The 15,574-nt window shown below is 47.3% G+C and overlaps 1 protein-coding gene and 1 pseudogene across 2 annotated transcripts in view; both read right to left on the bottom strand.

Annotated features, from left to right (window-relative positions):
* Positions 1-15,574, bottom strand: part of LOC136640847 (regulator of G-protein signaling 2-like) — a 28,910-nt gene that overhangs the window by 2,058 nt on the left and 11,278 nt on the right. Inside the window, exons 2-5 of one of the 2 annotated variants that reach the window (XM_066616206.1) lie at positions 13,771-14,193; positions 10,618-10,700; positions 8,324-8,389; positions 390-451 (exon numbers count right to left, since the gene is read on the bottom strand). In XM_066616206.1, coding sequence (XP_066472303.1) covers positions 390-451; positions 8,324-8,389; positions 10,618-10,700; positions 13,771-14,193 — 634 coding nt within the window. The remainder of the gene's footprint in view (positions 1-389; positions 452-8,323; positions 8,390-10,617; positions 10,701-13,770; positions 14,194-15,574) is intronic. The other variant, XM_066616207.1, reaches the window with a different exon arrangement.
* On the bottom strand, positions 223-342 carry LOC136643519 (5S ribosomal RNA; annotated as a pseudogene).

Genomic DNA, 15,574 nt, shown 5'->3' with positions numbered 1-15,574 from the left:
AGATGTTACACTTTATTAAATCCAGATGGGACAGAGGTACTGTTAGTAAGCAGACTGACAACCTGGGATTTCAATTGTCATCTCATGTCTGGTGGAGCAGCACTCCTCTGGAAGCGGTTTTAAAAGGAGAGTCCAGAGACTGAACTTCAGGCCTTTGGTGTGGTCTACCACAGAGTTACAGCCTCTGGTTGGCAACCTTCATTCTCGAAAGACTATGGTATAAGCCTACAGCACCTGGTATTCCCAGGTGGTCTCCCATCCAAGTACTAACCAGGCCTGACCCTGCTTAGCTTCCAACATCAGATGAGATCGGGTATGTGCAGGGTAACAGTTGCTCTAACTCATCAGAAGAGTCTCTTGTATTGACCAGTGAACCACACTCCACTTACATGGATGAAGCAGTAATTTTTCCAGAGATTCTGCCCACTCTTGGGCCTCATCAGGAGTTGGCCTGAAAGAGAGAAAGCAGAGCAAGGTGAATGAATTGCAGATTGGGAGGCCCACAAAGTTATCCCAGACCTTCTGAAAAGGCAGTGGCTTTACTAAGGTTTGTGTCACACAGTGAGGGAGGACAGCACATCACCCCTCTGACCTCCTCCCATGCAGTAGGTGGGGCAATGCCGCAAGCCACGGGCGTGGTAATGCACCATTGCCCCACCCCACTAGTTTTTTGGCTATAACCTTTGGTAGAATAGAGATATTTAAATGCTGTTTATTTCATTGCATTCTGCATGAAATTTCTCATTCATTGATATATAACATGATGGTGTTATTCATGATGTTATTCATGTCATGATGCACGAGCGCTTGAGGAATCTCTTCCAGGCCTGGTCGATGCAAACGCATCCAACAGATGGGAACATTTCAAGAATGCCGTTTACAACACAGCCTTGTCTGAATTTGGCAAGAAGACCAACAAGACGGCAGACTGGTTTGAAGCCCACTCTGAGGAGTTGACACCAGTCATTGAGGAAAAGAGGAGAGCTCAAGCAGCATACAAGGCCTGTCCCAGTGAGCGCAACCTGCAGGTCCTCCAAGGTGCTCGCAGCAAAGTCCAGCAGACTGCCAGGAGATGTGCTAATGACTACTGGCTCCAGCTCTGTTCCGAGATACAGATAGCAGCTGACACGGGCAACATCAAGGGGATGTATGATGGTATCAAGCAGGCCCTAGGTCCAACACAGAAGAAAATTGCCCCTCTGAAGTCTGCAACAGGCGAGGTCATCCAGGATCGGGCGCAGCAGATGGAACGCTGGGTGCAGCACTACTCTGAGCTATATTCCAGAGAAAATGTAGTCACCGAAGAAGCGCTGAACAACATTGAGTGCCTGCCTGTGCTGGAGGAGCCTGACAGTGAACCAACCCTAGAAGAACTTCACGTGCCCCTGGACTCCCTTGCCTTTGGCAAGGCACCTGGAAAAGACAGCATCCCTGCTGAAGTCCTAAAGTGCTGCAAAGAGATCATCATCACTGAGCTGCATGAAATCCTCTCTCTGCTGGAGAGAAGGTGGAGTACCTCAAGACATGAGGGATGCAAACATCATCACGCTGTACAAGAACAAAGGCGACAGGGGTGACTGCAACAACTACCGTGGCATCTCTCTCCTTAGCGTTGTAGGAAAGTTGTTTGCCCGAGTTGCACTAAAGAGGCTCCAGGTACTTGCAGAGAGCGTTTATTCAGAATCACAGTGTGGATTCTGAGCCAACAGGTCCACCACTGATATGGTATTCTCCCTTAGACAACTGCAGGAGAAATGCAGGGAACAATGACAGCCACTCTTTATAGCCTTCATAGATCTCACGAAGGCTTTCGACCTGGTCAGCAGGGATGGCCTCTTCAAGATTCCCCCCAAGATTGGATGTCCACCCAGGCTCCTCAGCATCATCAGATCCTTCCACAAGGACATGAAGGGCACTGTTGTCTTTGATGGCTCCACATCAGACCCCTTTGACATCCGAAGCGGCGTGAAGCAGGGCTGTGTTCTTGCACCAACCTTGTTTGGGATCTTCTTCACTGTCCAGCTGAAGCAGGCCTTTGGAACTACAACAGAAGGCATCTATCTCCGGACCAGATCAGATGGAAAGCTCTTCAACCTCTCCAGACTGAGAGCAAAGTCCAAAGTCCAGCTGAAATGTCTGTGTGACTTCCTCTTTGCCGACGATGCAGCTATCACTACCCACTCTGCCAAAGATCTCCAGCAGCTCATGGATCGTTTTAGCAAGGCCTGCCAAGATTTTGGACTGACAATCAGCCTGAAGAAAACACAGGTCATGGTTCAGGATGTGGACTCACCTTCCTGCATTACAATCTCTGTGCATGAACTGGAGGTTGTCCATGACTTTGTGTACCTTGGCTCAACGATCTCCGACACTCTTTCTCTCGATACCGAGCTAAACAAACGCATTGGTAAAGCAGCTACCACGTTTTCCAGACTCACAAAGAGAGTCTGGTCCAACAAGAAGCTGACGGAACATACCAAGATCCAGGTCTACAGAGCTTGCATCCTGAGTACACTTCTGTACTGCAGCGAGTCATGGACTCTTCACTCACAACAGGAGAGGAAACTGAATGCTTTCCACATGCACTGCCTCCGACGTATTCTTGGCATCACCTGGCAGGACAAAGTTCCAAACAACACAGTCCTGGAACGTGCTGGAATCCCTAGCATGTATGCACTACTGAAACAGAGACGCCTGCGTTGGCTCGGTCATGTCGTGAGAATGGATGATGGGCGGATCCCAAAGGATCTCCTCTATGGAGAACTCGTGCAAGGAAAGCGCCCTACAGGTAGACCACAGCTGCGATACAAGGACATCTGCAAGAGGGATCTGAAGGCCTTAGGAGTGGACCTCAACAAGTGGGAAACCCTGGCCTCTGAGCGGCCTGCTTGGAGGCAGGCTGTGCAACATGGCCTTTCCCAGTTTGAAGAGACACTTGGCCAACAGTCTGAGGCTAAGAGGCAAAGAAGGAAGGCCCATAGCCAGGGAGACAGGCCAGGGACAGACTGCACTTGCTCCCAGTGTGGAAGGGATTGTCACTCCCGAATCGGCCTTTTCAGCCACACTAGACGCTGTTCCAGAACGACCTTTCAGAGCGCGATACCACAATCTTTCGAGACTGAAGGTTGCCAACTAGGTGTTATTCAAAATACCAAGATTTTAAAAATTTTGGCAAGCGGTGATGTCATCCCGCACCTCTCTAGTGACGACACTGTGAAAAGGGCTCTCTATATGTAATGGCATATCTGGGGATTGGAAGGGTTAGTTTCCAGTTGTTTGTTTTTTCCTTAAGGGGTTAGGAAGCCATTTTCATTTGCTACACGAGTAGTAAGGCAAATCTCTTTTCCAAAGTCATAGCAACAATGCACATTGCAGACTGGTCTGTGCTTCCACAGAGCATTGTTATGTATTGCCCACTTCCCTCAGCAGCAGTGGCATAGTAGCTAAGGGGGTGCAGGGGGTAGCAGTTGCACTGGGCATCAAGCTTTAGGGGGCAACAAGCTGAGCTTGACACTAGTGACCAAAATTGTGAAAATCTTGGTATTATGAATAATACCATCATGTTATATATCATTGGAAAGGTACTTTAATGCAGAATGCATTGAAATAAACTGCATTGGAATATCTGTATTCTATCAAAAGTTATGGCCAATTTAGCAGAAAATGAAAACACATTTGCCTTATGGAACAAAAAGTGAATTTCTTTAACTCAAAACCGAACTATGAGACTAATTGTTCTGAGAGCCAATGACATATTATCATGTCATTGACATGTTGCAATGACACGTTATCATGATACAGCATGAAACCAATAAGGTGTTAATAAGAGTCAGCTCTCATTTCCATGTATCATAATAGTTACCACTGCTAACTGGGTAAAAGGCACTTTTTCAAGTGGGGCGCCTCTTATATTTAGCAAGGGGAGAATAACCATCACCCCAGCATAGTGTCTTGAATCTATCAAGGGCACACTTTTTATTTATTTACTTAATTAATTTGATTTTGTCTGGGGAGGCTACAAATCTTCTTTGACCCCAGATAGCAGATAGATGCCTTAGCTATGTCACTGACTGGGGGGGAGGCAGCAGAGCAATTAGGTGGCAAGCTGCAAGTGGGTTTCTCCCAACTTTCCCTTTTAAAAAAACCTGGGTGTGACATCACTTCCGGTTGTGACATCACTTCCGAGGCAACATTCTGAGCTTGGCACTGGGCTACATGATCATTAGCTACACCACTGCTCAGCAGCGAGAAAGTCCGGGGGCAGTATTGCTGGGTTTGGTTTTCTTTGGTGGGGAGAGCACTGGGGTCTAAAGGCATGTCATATTTGCCTCATTTATAAAAGTAGAAGTGAAGAACAGGCACTCCTTCAAAGCAGCAGATCTGCCGCCCGCATCACTCATGCCCCACATCACTCATGCCTGCACCCTGAGGACTAACTGCCCAACCAGGGCCAGCCTAAGGAACTGCGGGGCCCAATTGGAAACACTTTTGTGGGGGGGGGGCCCTCTAATTCTGTGGGTCCCCCTCTACTAATATTTTTTTTTAGCTTTCAGCTGGACCAAGAAAAAAGCATCTGTTATTATTATTATTTATTATTTTATTAATTTATAACCCACCTTTTTGCCCAACGGGCACACAAGGCGGCTTACAATACTTTAAAAATACAACATTAAAAACAATTTACAGTAATTAAAAAAATCTAAAAACAAACAAACCCCATGGATTTTCATATAAAAAAGCAAGAACGCCAGCCAACCTGTCAACAATTAAAAGCTTTTTGAAATAAAAAGGTCTTCAGTCCACGCCGAAACGTTAGCAACGAGGGAGCAGTTCTCAGTTCTAAGGGGAGGGTATTCCACAGTTCGGGGGCCACCACCGAGAAGGCCCTCTTCTTGGCTGCCGCCCCTCTCACATCTCTTAGTGACGGCACAGTCAAAAGGGCCCCCCCAGATGATCTAAGAGCACGGGTAGGATTGTAGGGAAAGAGGCGGTCCCTCAAATACCCCGGACCCGAGCTGTAAAGGGCTTCTGTGCAAGTTACTTCTGTGCAAGTGGATAGAGCTCCTGTACCTTTAGTGGTTGTGCAGAATAGGCGCCTGGGAGGTCAGCCAGAGGGAGCATGCATCCAGCCCACAGCACTCTCCAGTTGGAAGCAGCAATGGGTGGGGGTTGCTACCAAAGCAACCCAATTTCAGGCCAATCAGAAGCAGCAGTGGGTGGGAGCAGCTTCTGAAGTGACCCAATTTCGGGCCAAGTGGAAGAAGTGGTGGGCAGTGCAGTGCTCCCAACATGCGCAGGGACCAACTGGGTGAATTCTCTCTAATTGCCTAAAAGCTGGCCCTGGGCCCAACCCTATTTGGAGAATTACAACGGTGGAATATGCTGTTGTTCCACCATTGTAACCTGCTTTACAGTCATAGCAAATGCCCCATCCCAGGAATGAGGCCTTCATGGAGCAACGTGGACTTGAGCCAGCAACTGTGATTTGATTGACCAATGTCCCCTTGTCCCAATGAGACTTCCAGCAGCCAAAAATCTCCAGGGGATGCAGCGGAAGCCACACCAGCACCGCTGCATTGCCCCACAGGAATTTAGACAGGGTTGGACTGTAAGACACATACAGCACAATCCTATGCATGCTTACTCAGAAGTAAGCCCCACTGAGCCCAGTGGGACTTACTCCCTTGTAAGTGTGTTTAGGATTGCAGTCATATTCTCAGAAGGAAAGTTTAGGTTCAATGGGGGGGATGCAAAAATGGATCACCTTTTTCACCGACTTCCTCCTTTCCACCACCACCAGTGCCCGTTTAAAATGGTGAAGGTCCTGTTTTTCCTCAGAATGCTCCTTTGAAACAATGCTAAGCTATGATGTGCTGGGGGCTATTCTGCTCAGCCAGCTGCTTCTCCTGTCTCTTCCCTTTGCTCTCTACCCAAACAGCTCTCTCACAGAAACAATCTGCCTGTCAAGAGCTCTTCTCGGGCCTCCTTCCCTGCCCACTGGGCCATCCACAACCATTAAAGGAGCATTAGTGCTCTTGGTCAAAAATCTCAGCTTCTAATCAGGCACTGCTTGTAGGCAAACCAACACTCCCCTCAAAGAAAGCCTGGCCCCAGATCAGATCTTAATGGTCTTCCCGGAAAAGGGGATAAATGGACAGGTTAGCAAGTAGGATTAAAAATTTAAAGCATCCCATGTGATACTCTGTTAGCTGTTCACAAATTACAGATCTATTTCCCTATCGCCGTTGCGTGTTTTTCCCCCTTTAAAGTAAAAAACTATCCCCTTTTGTGACTTTCATTCAAATCATTGCCATCAGCAATGACAGAGACATCGCTTTTACCTCTCTCCCCGAAGTCATAGTCCCACTCCTGGGCACACACTCCCTGTACATTTAGATCACAAACTCCTGCAGGCTTCCAGCTCCTTCGGACCAAACCGCACTGAGCATTTAATGCACCATTAGCCTTGTGGAGTTCCAAGTTTCCTTCATCCATCTTTCGTTCCCATCAGGACTGGAACCGCAGCATGGAGGAGCTTTAATTCTTTGACACCCCCCCATCCCAATATAGATCTAGCTTCTGCCACAGCTGTTATTGACTAAAGAAAAACAAAGTTTGTTTGGGCTAATAGCACACTAAACATCATGCGCGGTTTGGCCCTTACAAATTCAACTTTCCATTAACAGGCAGCCCAAACCAACGTAACTTCCCCAGTGCCAATGCAGCCATGTCAATACGGTGCACGCTGCAGCTTGTGGAGGAGCTGAAAATCCTGGAGGCCTCCTTAAGCGAAGGGAATATTTGTTCCCTTACCCCTGGGTAAGCCTCCACTACGCTGTTGGATTTACTCAGACCTGTGGCAGCGGTTTTGCTGGTGCAAGTCCTAGTGGACCTAGGTAGGTGGATCAAAGCTAGGAAGGGGGATAGGATATCAGCAGAGCTACTGCTGCCAATAACTGCTCCTTTCCTGCCCTTGGCACACCCTCATGCCCGCCCTAGTCCCTGCCCCGTTCTTCCTCCTCCGCACCCTGTTAAGCACATCACCTGCCCCTGTCCACCCTCTGCACCAACTTACTGGCAGGTGGCTACTGTTGCTCGGCCACTGCCATTCACCGTTTACAGTGGCGGCCAGGGTTCGGGTTATGGCTCTAGGGCACATTGTGTTATAAAGTCACAATCATAAAGTATGCTGCATTGCCAGAATGCACATTCTGGTGATGCAGTGGCAGTATAGCATTGGCCCTTAGATTGGTGTGTCCTTTTTTTCTGCTGTTGTTTCTGAATACATCAAATTACAACCCTTCATTCATTCATTCATCAACCCTTTGTGAAGTCCCGTCTTTCTAGGTCTTCAAGCAGAGGCTGGGTAGCTCTTTATTGGGAATGCTGTAGCCGTGGGCAGATTGCATTAGCAGGCGGTTGATGACATTGAAGGTCCCTTCCAACTCTGTGACTCTTTGATTCAAGGAATCCCACACATTCTTAACCTTTTACTGGAAAGAAGTTATCAAAGCATTTTATATCCAGAACATCCCCACACACACCCCGCCCCCTCAAAACACATATTTTCCTGTATGAGCTATACTCCTGGGGCTGAGCCGTCTGCCCCGAATAGCAGTTGCAGAAGGATAATGGCATAGCAGGGCTATTAGGCTCATCTAACTGCATGTGGGGGTGGGTGGGACAAAAGCTGGTACGGCCCATTGAAGCCTCACTCTGGTGATAACCAGGGGACTTTCCATAAAAGAAATCCTGTGTTATTCTTATTCAAATAAATATAGCAGTTATATATATATATATATATATATATAATATATATATATATATATATATATATATATATGCAATTATTAAGGTCCAAAAAATGTGACCCAAAACACCCTTGACTCACAGACAAGAACCACAGGTGTGTGTGTGGGGGGCTCGCATGTTAATAGCATAATGTGACTGCTTGCATTCGTAGTGACCAAATGTCCAAATGCAGACTTTCTGTTGTGACAGAGTTTATAATTTAGAGACATTTCCTTATATGGGACATGAGTTAACAAAATGTCATTTATGGACATGCTCTCAGATCATCAGGGGCAGGCAGTGAGAGCTAAGTAAGGCTTGAAATTGCTGAATGAACTGCAGTTTAAAGGTATATCTTTCCTTGTACATTGTTTGTAATGGACCCAGAAACAGTCTCCATGCCCTGGGGTATTCATTACTACAGAATATTATACACACACTGCCGCTTCTACAGAGACATTGCATTGACCTTCCCAAAAGACTTGAAGATAATTTCATCATGACCATTACAGAAAGGATTATATTCTTATACCTGACTGATTGGATGTCCTGATTCCCAGAGCTCCATAACTTTAGGAAGTTTCTTTTATTTTTTCTGCTTAAAAAAAAAAGAAAATACAAGGAGGTTATTGAGATCTAATTGCATTCACACAGCTACTAAAGAAGAACTCTGAAAGAGAAACTGCTTGGGAGCAGTGGTGTAGCTGGAGGGGGTGCAAAGCACCAAGTTTTGCAGGGAGCCTCACCGCGGCATGCAAGCGGCCCCTCACCCTCCCCTTTGGAGCCATTTCAGGCGGTGGGCGCAAAAGGAGGTGTACACCTCCGTTTTGCACCCACCATCCAGAATGGCTCCAAAGGAGGGGCTGCTTGCATGCCTTGGTGAAGCTTCCTACAAAACTTGGTGCTTTGCACCCCCTCTAGCTACACCACTGCTCAGAAGGGTAAATTTGGAGTGGGAAACTGGTGGGCAGGCAGGGAAAGACATGTACCCTTCCAGTCCCACTTATTTGCTCTCAGCCACCTTGGTTGTGTATTACATCTTTAAGAGGCAAGCCCAGAAGGTTCTGGGGGGGGGGGGGGAGAGACCATGTGAGAGAACTGGAGAATATAATGTCAATTTTTCCACTGAAGCCTGTGTTGGGCATGTAAAGTCTGGGCATGTAAAGTCTCCTCGAGGGTCTGAGCAGTCCTTGGCCCAGATGGACTAGAAACAATGGGTGTTTCTTCCCATCATTGGTGAAAATACTCAGCATTTACACACAGTGTTTGAATATTCAGAACAACTGTTACCCTGCACATGCCCAATCTTGTCTGATCTTGGAAGCTAAGCAGGGTCAGGCCTGGTTAGTACTTGGATGGGAGACCGGCTGGGAATACTGGGTGCTGTAGGCTTATACCATAGTCTTTCGAGACTGAAGGTTGCCAACCATTTCTATTGCCAGTGAACTCCTGCTTGTGCTCTTTTTCATGAGTTCAATGCAGGTTTGTGGGAGAGAGCATCCACTCGCTTAACCTCAACCTCTCTGCAAAAGGGTGGAATGCAAGGCAGGGATGGATATGCTTATGGCTCTTCCTGACACTCGGTGCAGTGTGTGGCAGTTGAGGCAGGATCCGTAGACACACAGAGCAGCCATTTTCAACCACCGCGCCATGGCACATTGGTGTGCCGTGAATGATCCACAGGTGTGCCACAGGAATTTGGGGGAAGGTCATTTATTAGTAGGGCCAATGGGGGATGTGAACGCCCACTGGCAGCATGGTGTGCCTTGTCAATTGTCAAAAACCTGATGGTGTGCCTTGACAATTTTAATGCCTTGTCAGTGTGCCGCGAGATGAAAAAGGTTGAAAATCACTGAGTTAGAGGGTGGGGCCAGCAGCTGTCATCCCATTTCCCTCCACATGCTGAGCAGGGCTTCATATCAAGACAGATTCATATTAATTATTTCTATATTTTAGATCAGCGTTTGTTAAAGTGCAGCCCATGGGCCAGATCCAGTGCAACACAACAGCTCTCCCCATCTTGAGCAGCGCTTATTGTTCTTCCATGCTGCTGCTAATCTACCCACCCAATCTGTACAGAGTGATGCTCTGGGCAGTTGCATCTGCCTGCAAATCCGGGTGCAAAGCCTGCTGGGTCAATGGGTGACAGACACGACTGCCCAGAGCTTCACTCTTTACAGATCGGGTGGGCAGATTAGCAGCAGCACAGCAGAACGGTAAGCACCACTCAGAACGTGGGCAGTTTTATCATTTGCGAGTTTGGCAACCACTGTTTTAGATGAAGTAACTGATGCTGAGAGTGGCTTGCCTTAGGCCAGGAATGGCACCAGAGGTCAACCAGCTTGGGCACTAGTTGAGGATCCATCAGTGGCCACCTGCGGAATTCTTAGTATTGACAGGAGTGGTAGCATCCCATGTACACCAGGGGGCAAGTAGGGAGTACCAGAGAATCCCTGCTCTCTCTATATTTATAATTTATATAATATTTATAATTAAGCTTATAATATGGATCTACTATGAGTTTAATTTCCGCTCATAATATAGATACGAATTCACTTACGAATGCGTTATCTTTTATAACCTTTAGGATTTATATAGTACATTTTGCCTGCTTTATATACTCAAAAAGCAGCAGAGCATCTTAGCTCCATCATCTTATAAGAACATCTCCATCTTCACTCCATTGTCTTATATCAACCCTCAAAGCTAGGCTGACACTATTATTTCCACATTTCATGTTGAAGGGCTGATAGCTACTAAAACCAACTAGTGTACACAGGACTGAGCTGAGAACTGAATAAGAGAGAAATTGAGCTGGTTACTCACCGGTGCTGTTTGTGCCTCTGTCGGGTCTGTTGGCTGCTCTCGCATTCAGATCCCAAGTCTGAGTCCACACTTGATGCCAGAGACTGAAACAGAGAAATAATAGTCCAAATTTTTGGACACCCCTTTTGGGTTGCCTCCAAAGCGTCCGGGGCAGAAGCCCAAGTACCCAGAATGACTGCTCTCAGAGGTCTGGGGTATCCTGGCAGCCGCTACATCCCAACATGTTCAGATTTATCAGTAAGCTATTTAATCCCATGCTTCTGACGTCAAATGTTTATGTTCATCTCTTTGAAGGGAACGAACAGGCAGAAACTCCCCCAAGGCCAGACCCCTTAAGAAATTAATAGATATTGTTTCTGCTGTTAATAATAAAAATAATAATGATCACAATACTGTAGGACAGTCCCTTGCTAGTGAAAGGGTCTTCCATTGTTTTTTAGTAAAGACCCCTTTTAGCTGCTTCCCCAAGCGGCCATAGATTGTGGGGTCATCTACTTCCATATTGTCGACAAACGCTGTACTCAGAGCGGGATTCTTCCCATGGCAGAGAACACCAATGATCTCTTCCCAGGCATAGCATTCACCATGGCAGACAAGTGTAGTGTTTGTGATTGGCAAACGGGAGGGGTGAGGCTTTGGAGCATATTGGCACAGGGTTGGGGCTTGTCATGCTCTCCTGCTTCTCCCTGATCATGGGTTCTATATTCTGCCTGAACAGGGCTCTAGAAATGCCAAGGATTCAATGAGCCTTTCTAAATATAAAGCAGGTGCTCTATCACTGAGAAATGCCCCCCCCCCCGACACTAGTCACGGCACTAGTCAGCATGTAGTCAGGGCACAGATATTCAGGGCTTTGCTTTATACAACTGGGACCTCTGCTAACTGAAATATGACTGTAGGTGTTTCAAAATTCATGCTCCTGACCTATGTGGAACTTCTGGAGGGGCCTGGGTATACCGGGTGGGGGGGTCCTCTACAGAACACAGGAGCAATCTGTGTCCCCTCCTATGCTTGCCTGAAAAGTACTTGTGTTTCCAGAGATCTGGGGTCTTAATCATTCAATATCCAGATCTGCAGTACACACACCACCCTTGTCACCAGAGAACTCAAGAGTTCAAATTCTGAACACAGCCAACACCTCAAGGAAGCTAAGCTGACAAGAGACAACATCACACTATTCCCAGAGTTCCACAAAGATCTGGGTGTCTGAGACACCAGCAGAGTTCCACAACGGCATTAGACTTTTTTTTTCCACTTAAAAAACTCAAAGTCAAAATGACACCTCTTCACACATACTTTTGGACCGCAGCTTGTTTTGTTCTTTTTTTAAAAAAAAAACACACTCGAGTGACTGCTTCACAAGTTATCAGTAGTAGAGCCAATTACAAAGAGGGACAAATGGGTCAGTCATGCCCCCTTACAGCCAAGGCCACATGCCCTAGATGTCCCCATGTTCAGGGCTTGTCTGCAGAGGAAAGCACTGAGTGCGGGAAAAGTGTCTTCCTGTGATTTACAACCAAGAACAGGGAGGTATCAAGGGATGGCCAGGTTGGGCACATATCCATCAGAGGCACCACCTCTGTTCTGGTGGCAGTGGCAGCACCCAGTGCACCAGCAGAGGCCAGGTGGGGACATGGTGAGATGCCCAGTGCAGGGTGTTGCCACTGGGTCTCCAGTAAACTGGTGCCAGCACTCACCAAGGACTTCCAGAGGGCATGGCCAAGGAGTGTAGGGGCAACATGGTTAGCTGTAGTGTCCTCATTTCCTGCCTCTTGGACTGGCTCTTCTCCTGATAATAATGTCTGAAGAGGACTATTGTGAAAGAAAACTTGTGCCCCTCTAGTGCCTGCTGTTTGAAGGAGGGCAGGCCCTACCATTCAGCAAGCAACGAGGCCCTCCTCAAGGAGCAAATGTTGAAGCTCCATTACAGGGCAGCCATGAACATTTAGATTTTTTTTACAGCTATAGAAAGTAACACAGTTTGGACTTTTTCCAATGCCTTGAATCACCTACAGTCCCAAGCAAACACTCCATATTGCTGGAGTATAATTGCTGTATACGGGTCACACACTGAATGAGGTATACCATGTATGAGGTTACGAGTCCTGAGAACACAAGGCAGAGCCCCACAGAATTGCAGGGGGAGAGTGGCTGCCACAAGTCATAAGAATAAAAGAACATAAGAAGAGCACTGCTGGATCAGGCCAAAGGCCCATCTAGTCCAGCTTCCTTTATCTCACACTGTGTTCTGGTTCCACAAATAGTGGACTTGGGAACCACAAGTTCGGGGCTATGTGTCCCTCTAGTTCAGTGGTTCCTAAACTTGGCATAGCCATGGCATCCTTTGCACTCACAAGGGTGCCGCACAGCGCCACGTGACTTCTTCCTGGCTCTGTGGACCAACATCATGCAAAATCTCGTGAGAGTGAGCAAGAATAGTGTGATATCTCGTGATAATAGCATGAAATATTCTCATAAGATCATGCGCTATTCTTGTGAGATTTCACGCAATGTTGGCCCGGCAAGCTGGGAAGAAGAGGTCACGTGGAGCCACATGGCACCCCTGCGAGTGCACCCTGGCTCACTTTGGGGACCTCTGCTCTAGTCCTTTGTTTGCTGTGTGACTGGACCAGACAGACCACATCCCACCCATATCTAGGAATCCTCTAACAAACAGGAAGGTCTTTTATAAACAGGAGAACCCATCCCCTCCCTGAGGGTCCTGTCCACTCTCCGTCGGTCTGAGATAGGAAAGTAAATAAGCTAGAAGAACAATTGAGTTAGACAGTCACAAACCAACTAACCCCCCCCCCCCCATTCCCAGATGACTTTGCCTCCTAGGCTGCACTCCTGCTGTGGAGAACCCCGGAGTCCTAGCTCCCAGGCCCTCTGCCATAACCCTTCCTTGATAATTAATTATCAGCTTTCCAGTTCGCTTTGGAATACATTTTTCGCAGCAGGAAATTCCAGAGATTAAAACCATCGGGAACAAAGACACTAAAATATTTACACAAGAAAGTTAAAAAAAAAAATTCTGGGCTTGTGTTTCTCATGGAAGGAGGAATATGGAAGAAAGGGGGGAAAAGGAAACAGTTCGTGTGCAAGGACCATAAATATGGCACTAGGCGAAGAGAAGATGATCTGTTCACTGACTTTATTTGATCCTCCAAAGAGATTTTTCAAGTGCTGCTTTGCCGCTGCAACTCTCCCCCTCAGGCGTCGTTCCTTCCGCAAAGACTTGGGGGACGGCAAGCTCCACCCACTTCCCGTTTTGTCCCGTGCCTCAGTTTCCCCTCGGCATGGCTCCCCCTTCTGGTCCAAACGCCCCTCGCTGCGGGATCGCCACACTCCTCCTGGGTCCTGTAACGAGGGCTGGAGGCAATCAGATGCTTCTGGGACCTCCAAGTAGATGCTTGGAGGCCTGGGTTTCTCCTGGCTGTGTTCCTCATGGTCGTTCCCTGGTTCTGCTTTCTCATAGCTCCGTTGTCGCCTGCAGAGGTTACTCTGGTGCCAGGGCAGGAAATCACAGTCTGTGAGGCAGCCTTCGGAGCCACATTTCTGTAAGGGGTTCAGCATCTGTGTGAGAAGAAGAAGAGGGTCAATGGCTGAAATCCACTGATCTGTGCTTAATGTGGGGTAGGCAGCAACTGACTAGCTAACAGAACAGCAATGGGAGAGAAATAGGACCCAGGGGAGCCAGAGCAAGGGCCTGAAGGGAGATCTATGCCAGTCATATTGTTAAGGCAATAAGGGACTTTGTGGTGGTCAAGACTCTGATCCACTGAATGACTGAAAAGATACCCTGCAACATCACCGAAAGCTTCCTGCCTCTTTTGAGTGTGCAACAGCAGCACTGATGAATAGCTTGTTAATTGTCCCTTCAATATCTTCTCTGATTCAGTCCATAAACTCACTTCCTGTTCCTGCAACAGTGGAAAAGTTTAATTACCGCTTCCTTGCCTCATCATTTTCATTTTCTTTCTGCTATAGCAAAATATCACTATTTAACCATTTTAAAAATGAGGAGGGGGAGAACATAAGAACAGCCCCACTGGATCAGGCTATAGGCCCATCTAGTCCAGCTTCTCACGCTGTATCTCACGGCGGCCCACCAAATGCCCCAGGGAGCACACCAGATAACCTGCATCCTGGCGTCCTCCCTGGCATTGGCATTCTGACATAGCCCATTTCTAAAATCAGGAGGTTGCACATACACATCATGGCTTGTAACCTGTAGTGGATTTTTCCTCCAGAAACTTGTCCAATCCCTTTTTAAAGTCATCCAGGCCAGATGCCATCACCACATCCTGCGGCAAGGAGTTCCACAGAGTGACCACATGCTGAGTAAAGAAATATTTTCTTTTGTCTGTCCTAACCTTCCCAACACTCAATTTTAGTGGATGTCCCCCTGGTTCTGGTGTTATGTCAGATTGTAAAGAGCATCTCTCTGTCCACTCTGTCCATCTCCCGCCTAATTTTGTATGTCTCAATCATGTCCCCCCTCAGGCGCCTCTTTTCTAGACTGAAGAGGCCCAAACGCCGTAGCCTTTCCTCATAAGGAAGGTGCCCCAGCCCAGTAATCATCTTAGTCGCTCTCTTTTGCACCTTTTCCATTTTCACTAAGTCCTTTTTGAGATGTGGTGACCAGAACTGGACACAATACTCCAGGTGTGGCCTTACCATAGGTTTGTACAACGGCATTATAATATTAGCCATTTTGTTCTCAATAACTTTTCCAATGATCCCAAGCATAGAATTGGCCTTCTTCACTGCCGCCGCACATTGGGTCGACACTTTCATCGACCTATCCACCACCACCCCAAGATCTCTCTCCTGATCTGTCACAGACAGCTCAGAACCCATCAGCCTATATGTGAAGTTTTGATTTTTTGCCCCAATGTGCATGACCTTACACTTACTGACATTGAAGCACATTTGCCATTTTCCTGCCCATTCT

The sequence above is a fragment of the Tiliqua scincoides genome, chromosome 2 (genome assembly GCF_035046505.1).
Source record: "Tiliqua scincoides isolate rTilSci1 chromosome 2, rTilSci1.hap2, whole genome shotgun sequence".
Classification (NCBI taxonomy): Eukaryota; Metazoa; Chordata; class Lepidosauria; order Squamata; family Scincidae; genus Tiliqua; species Tiliqua scincoides.
Note: the sequence above shows the minus strand (reverse complement) of the source record. Positions and strands in the feature narration are given on the sequence as shown.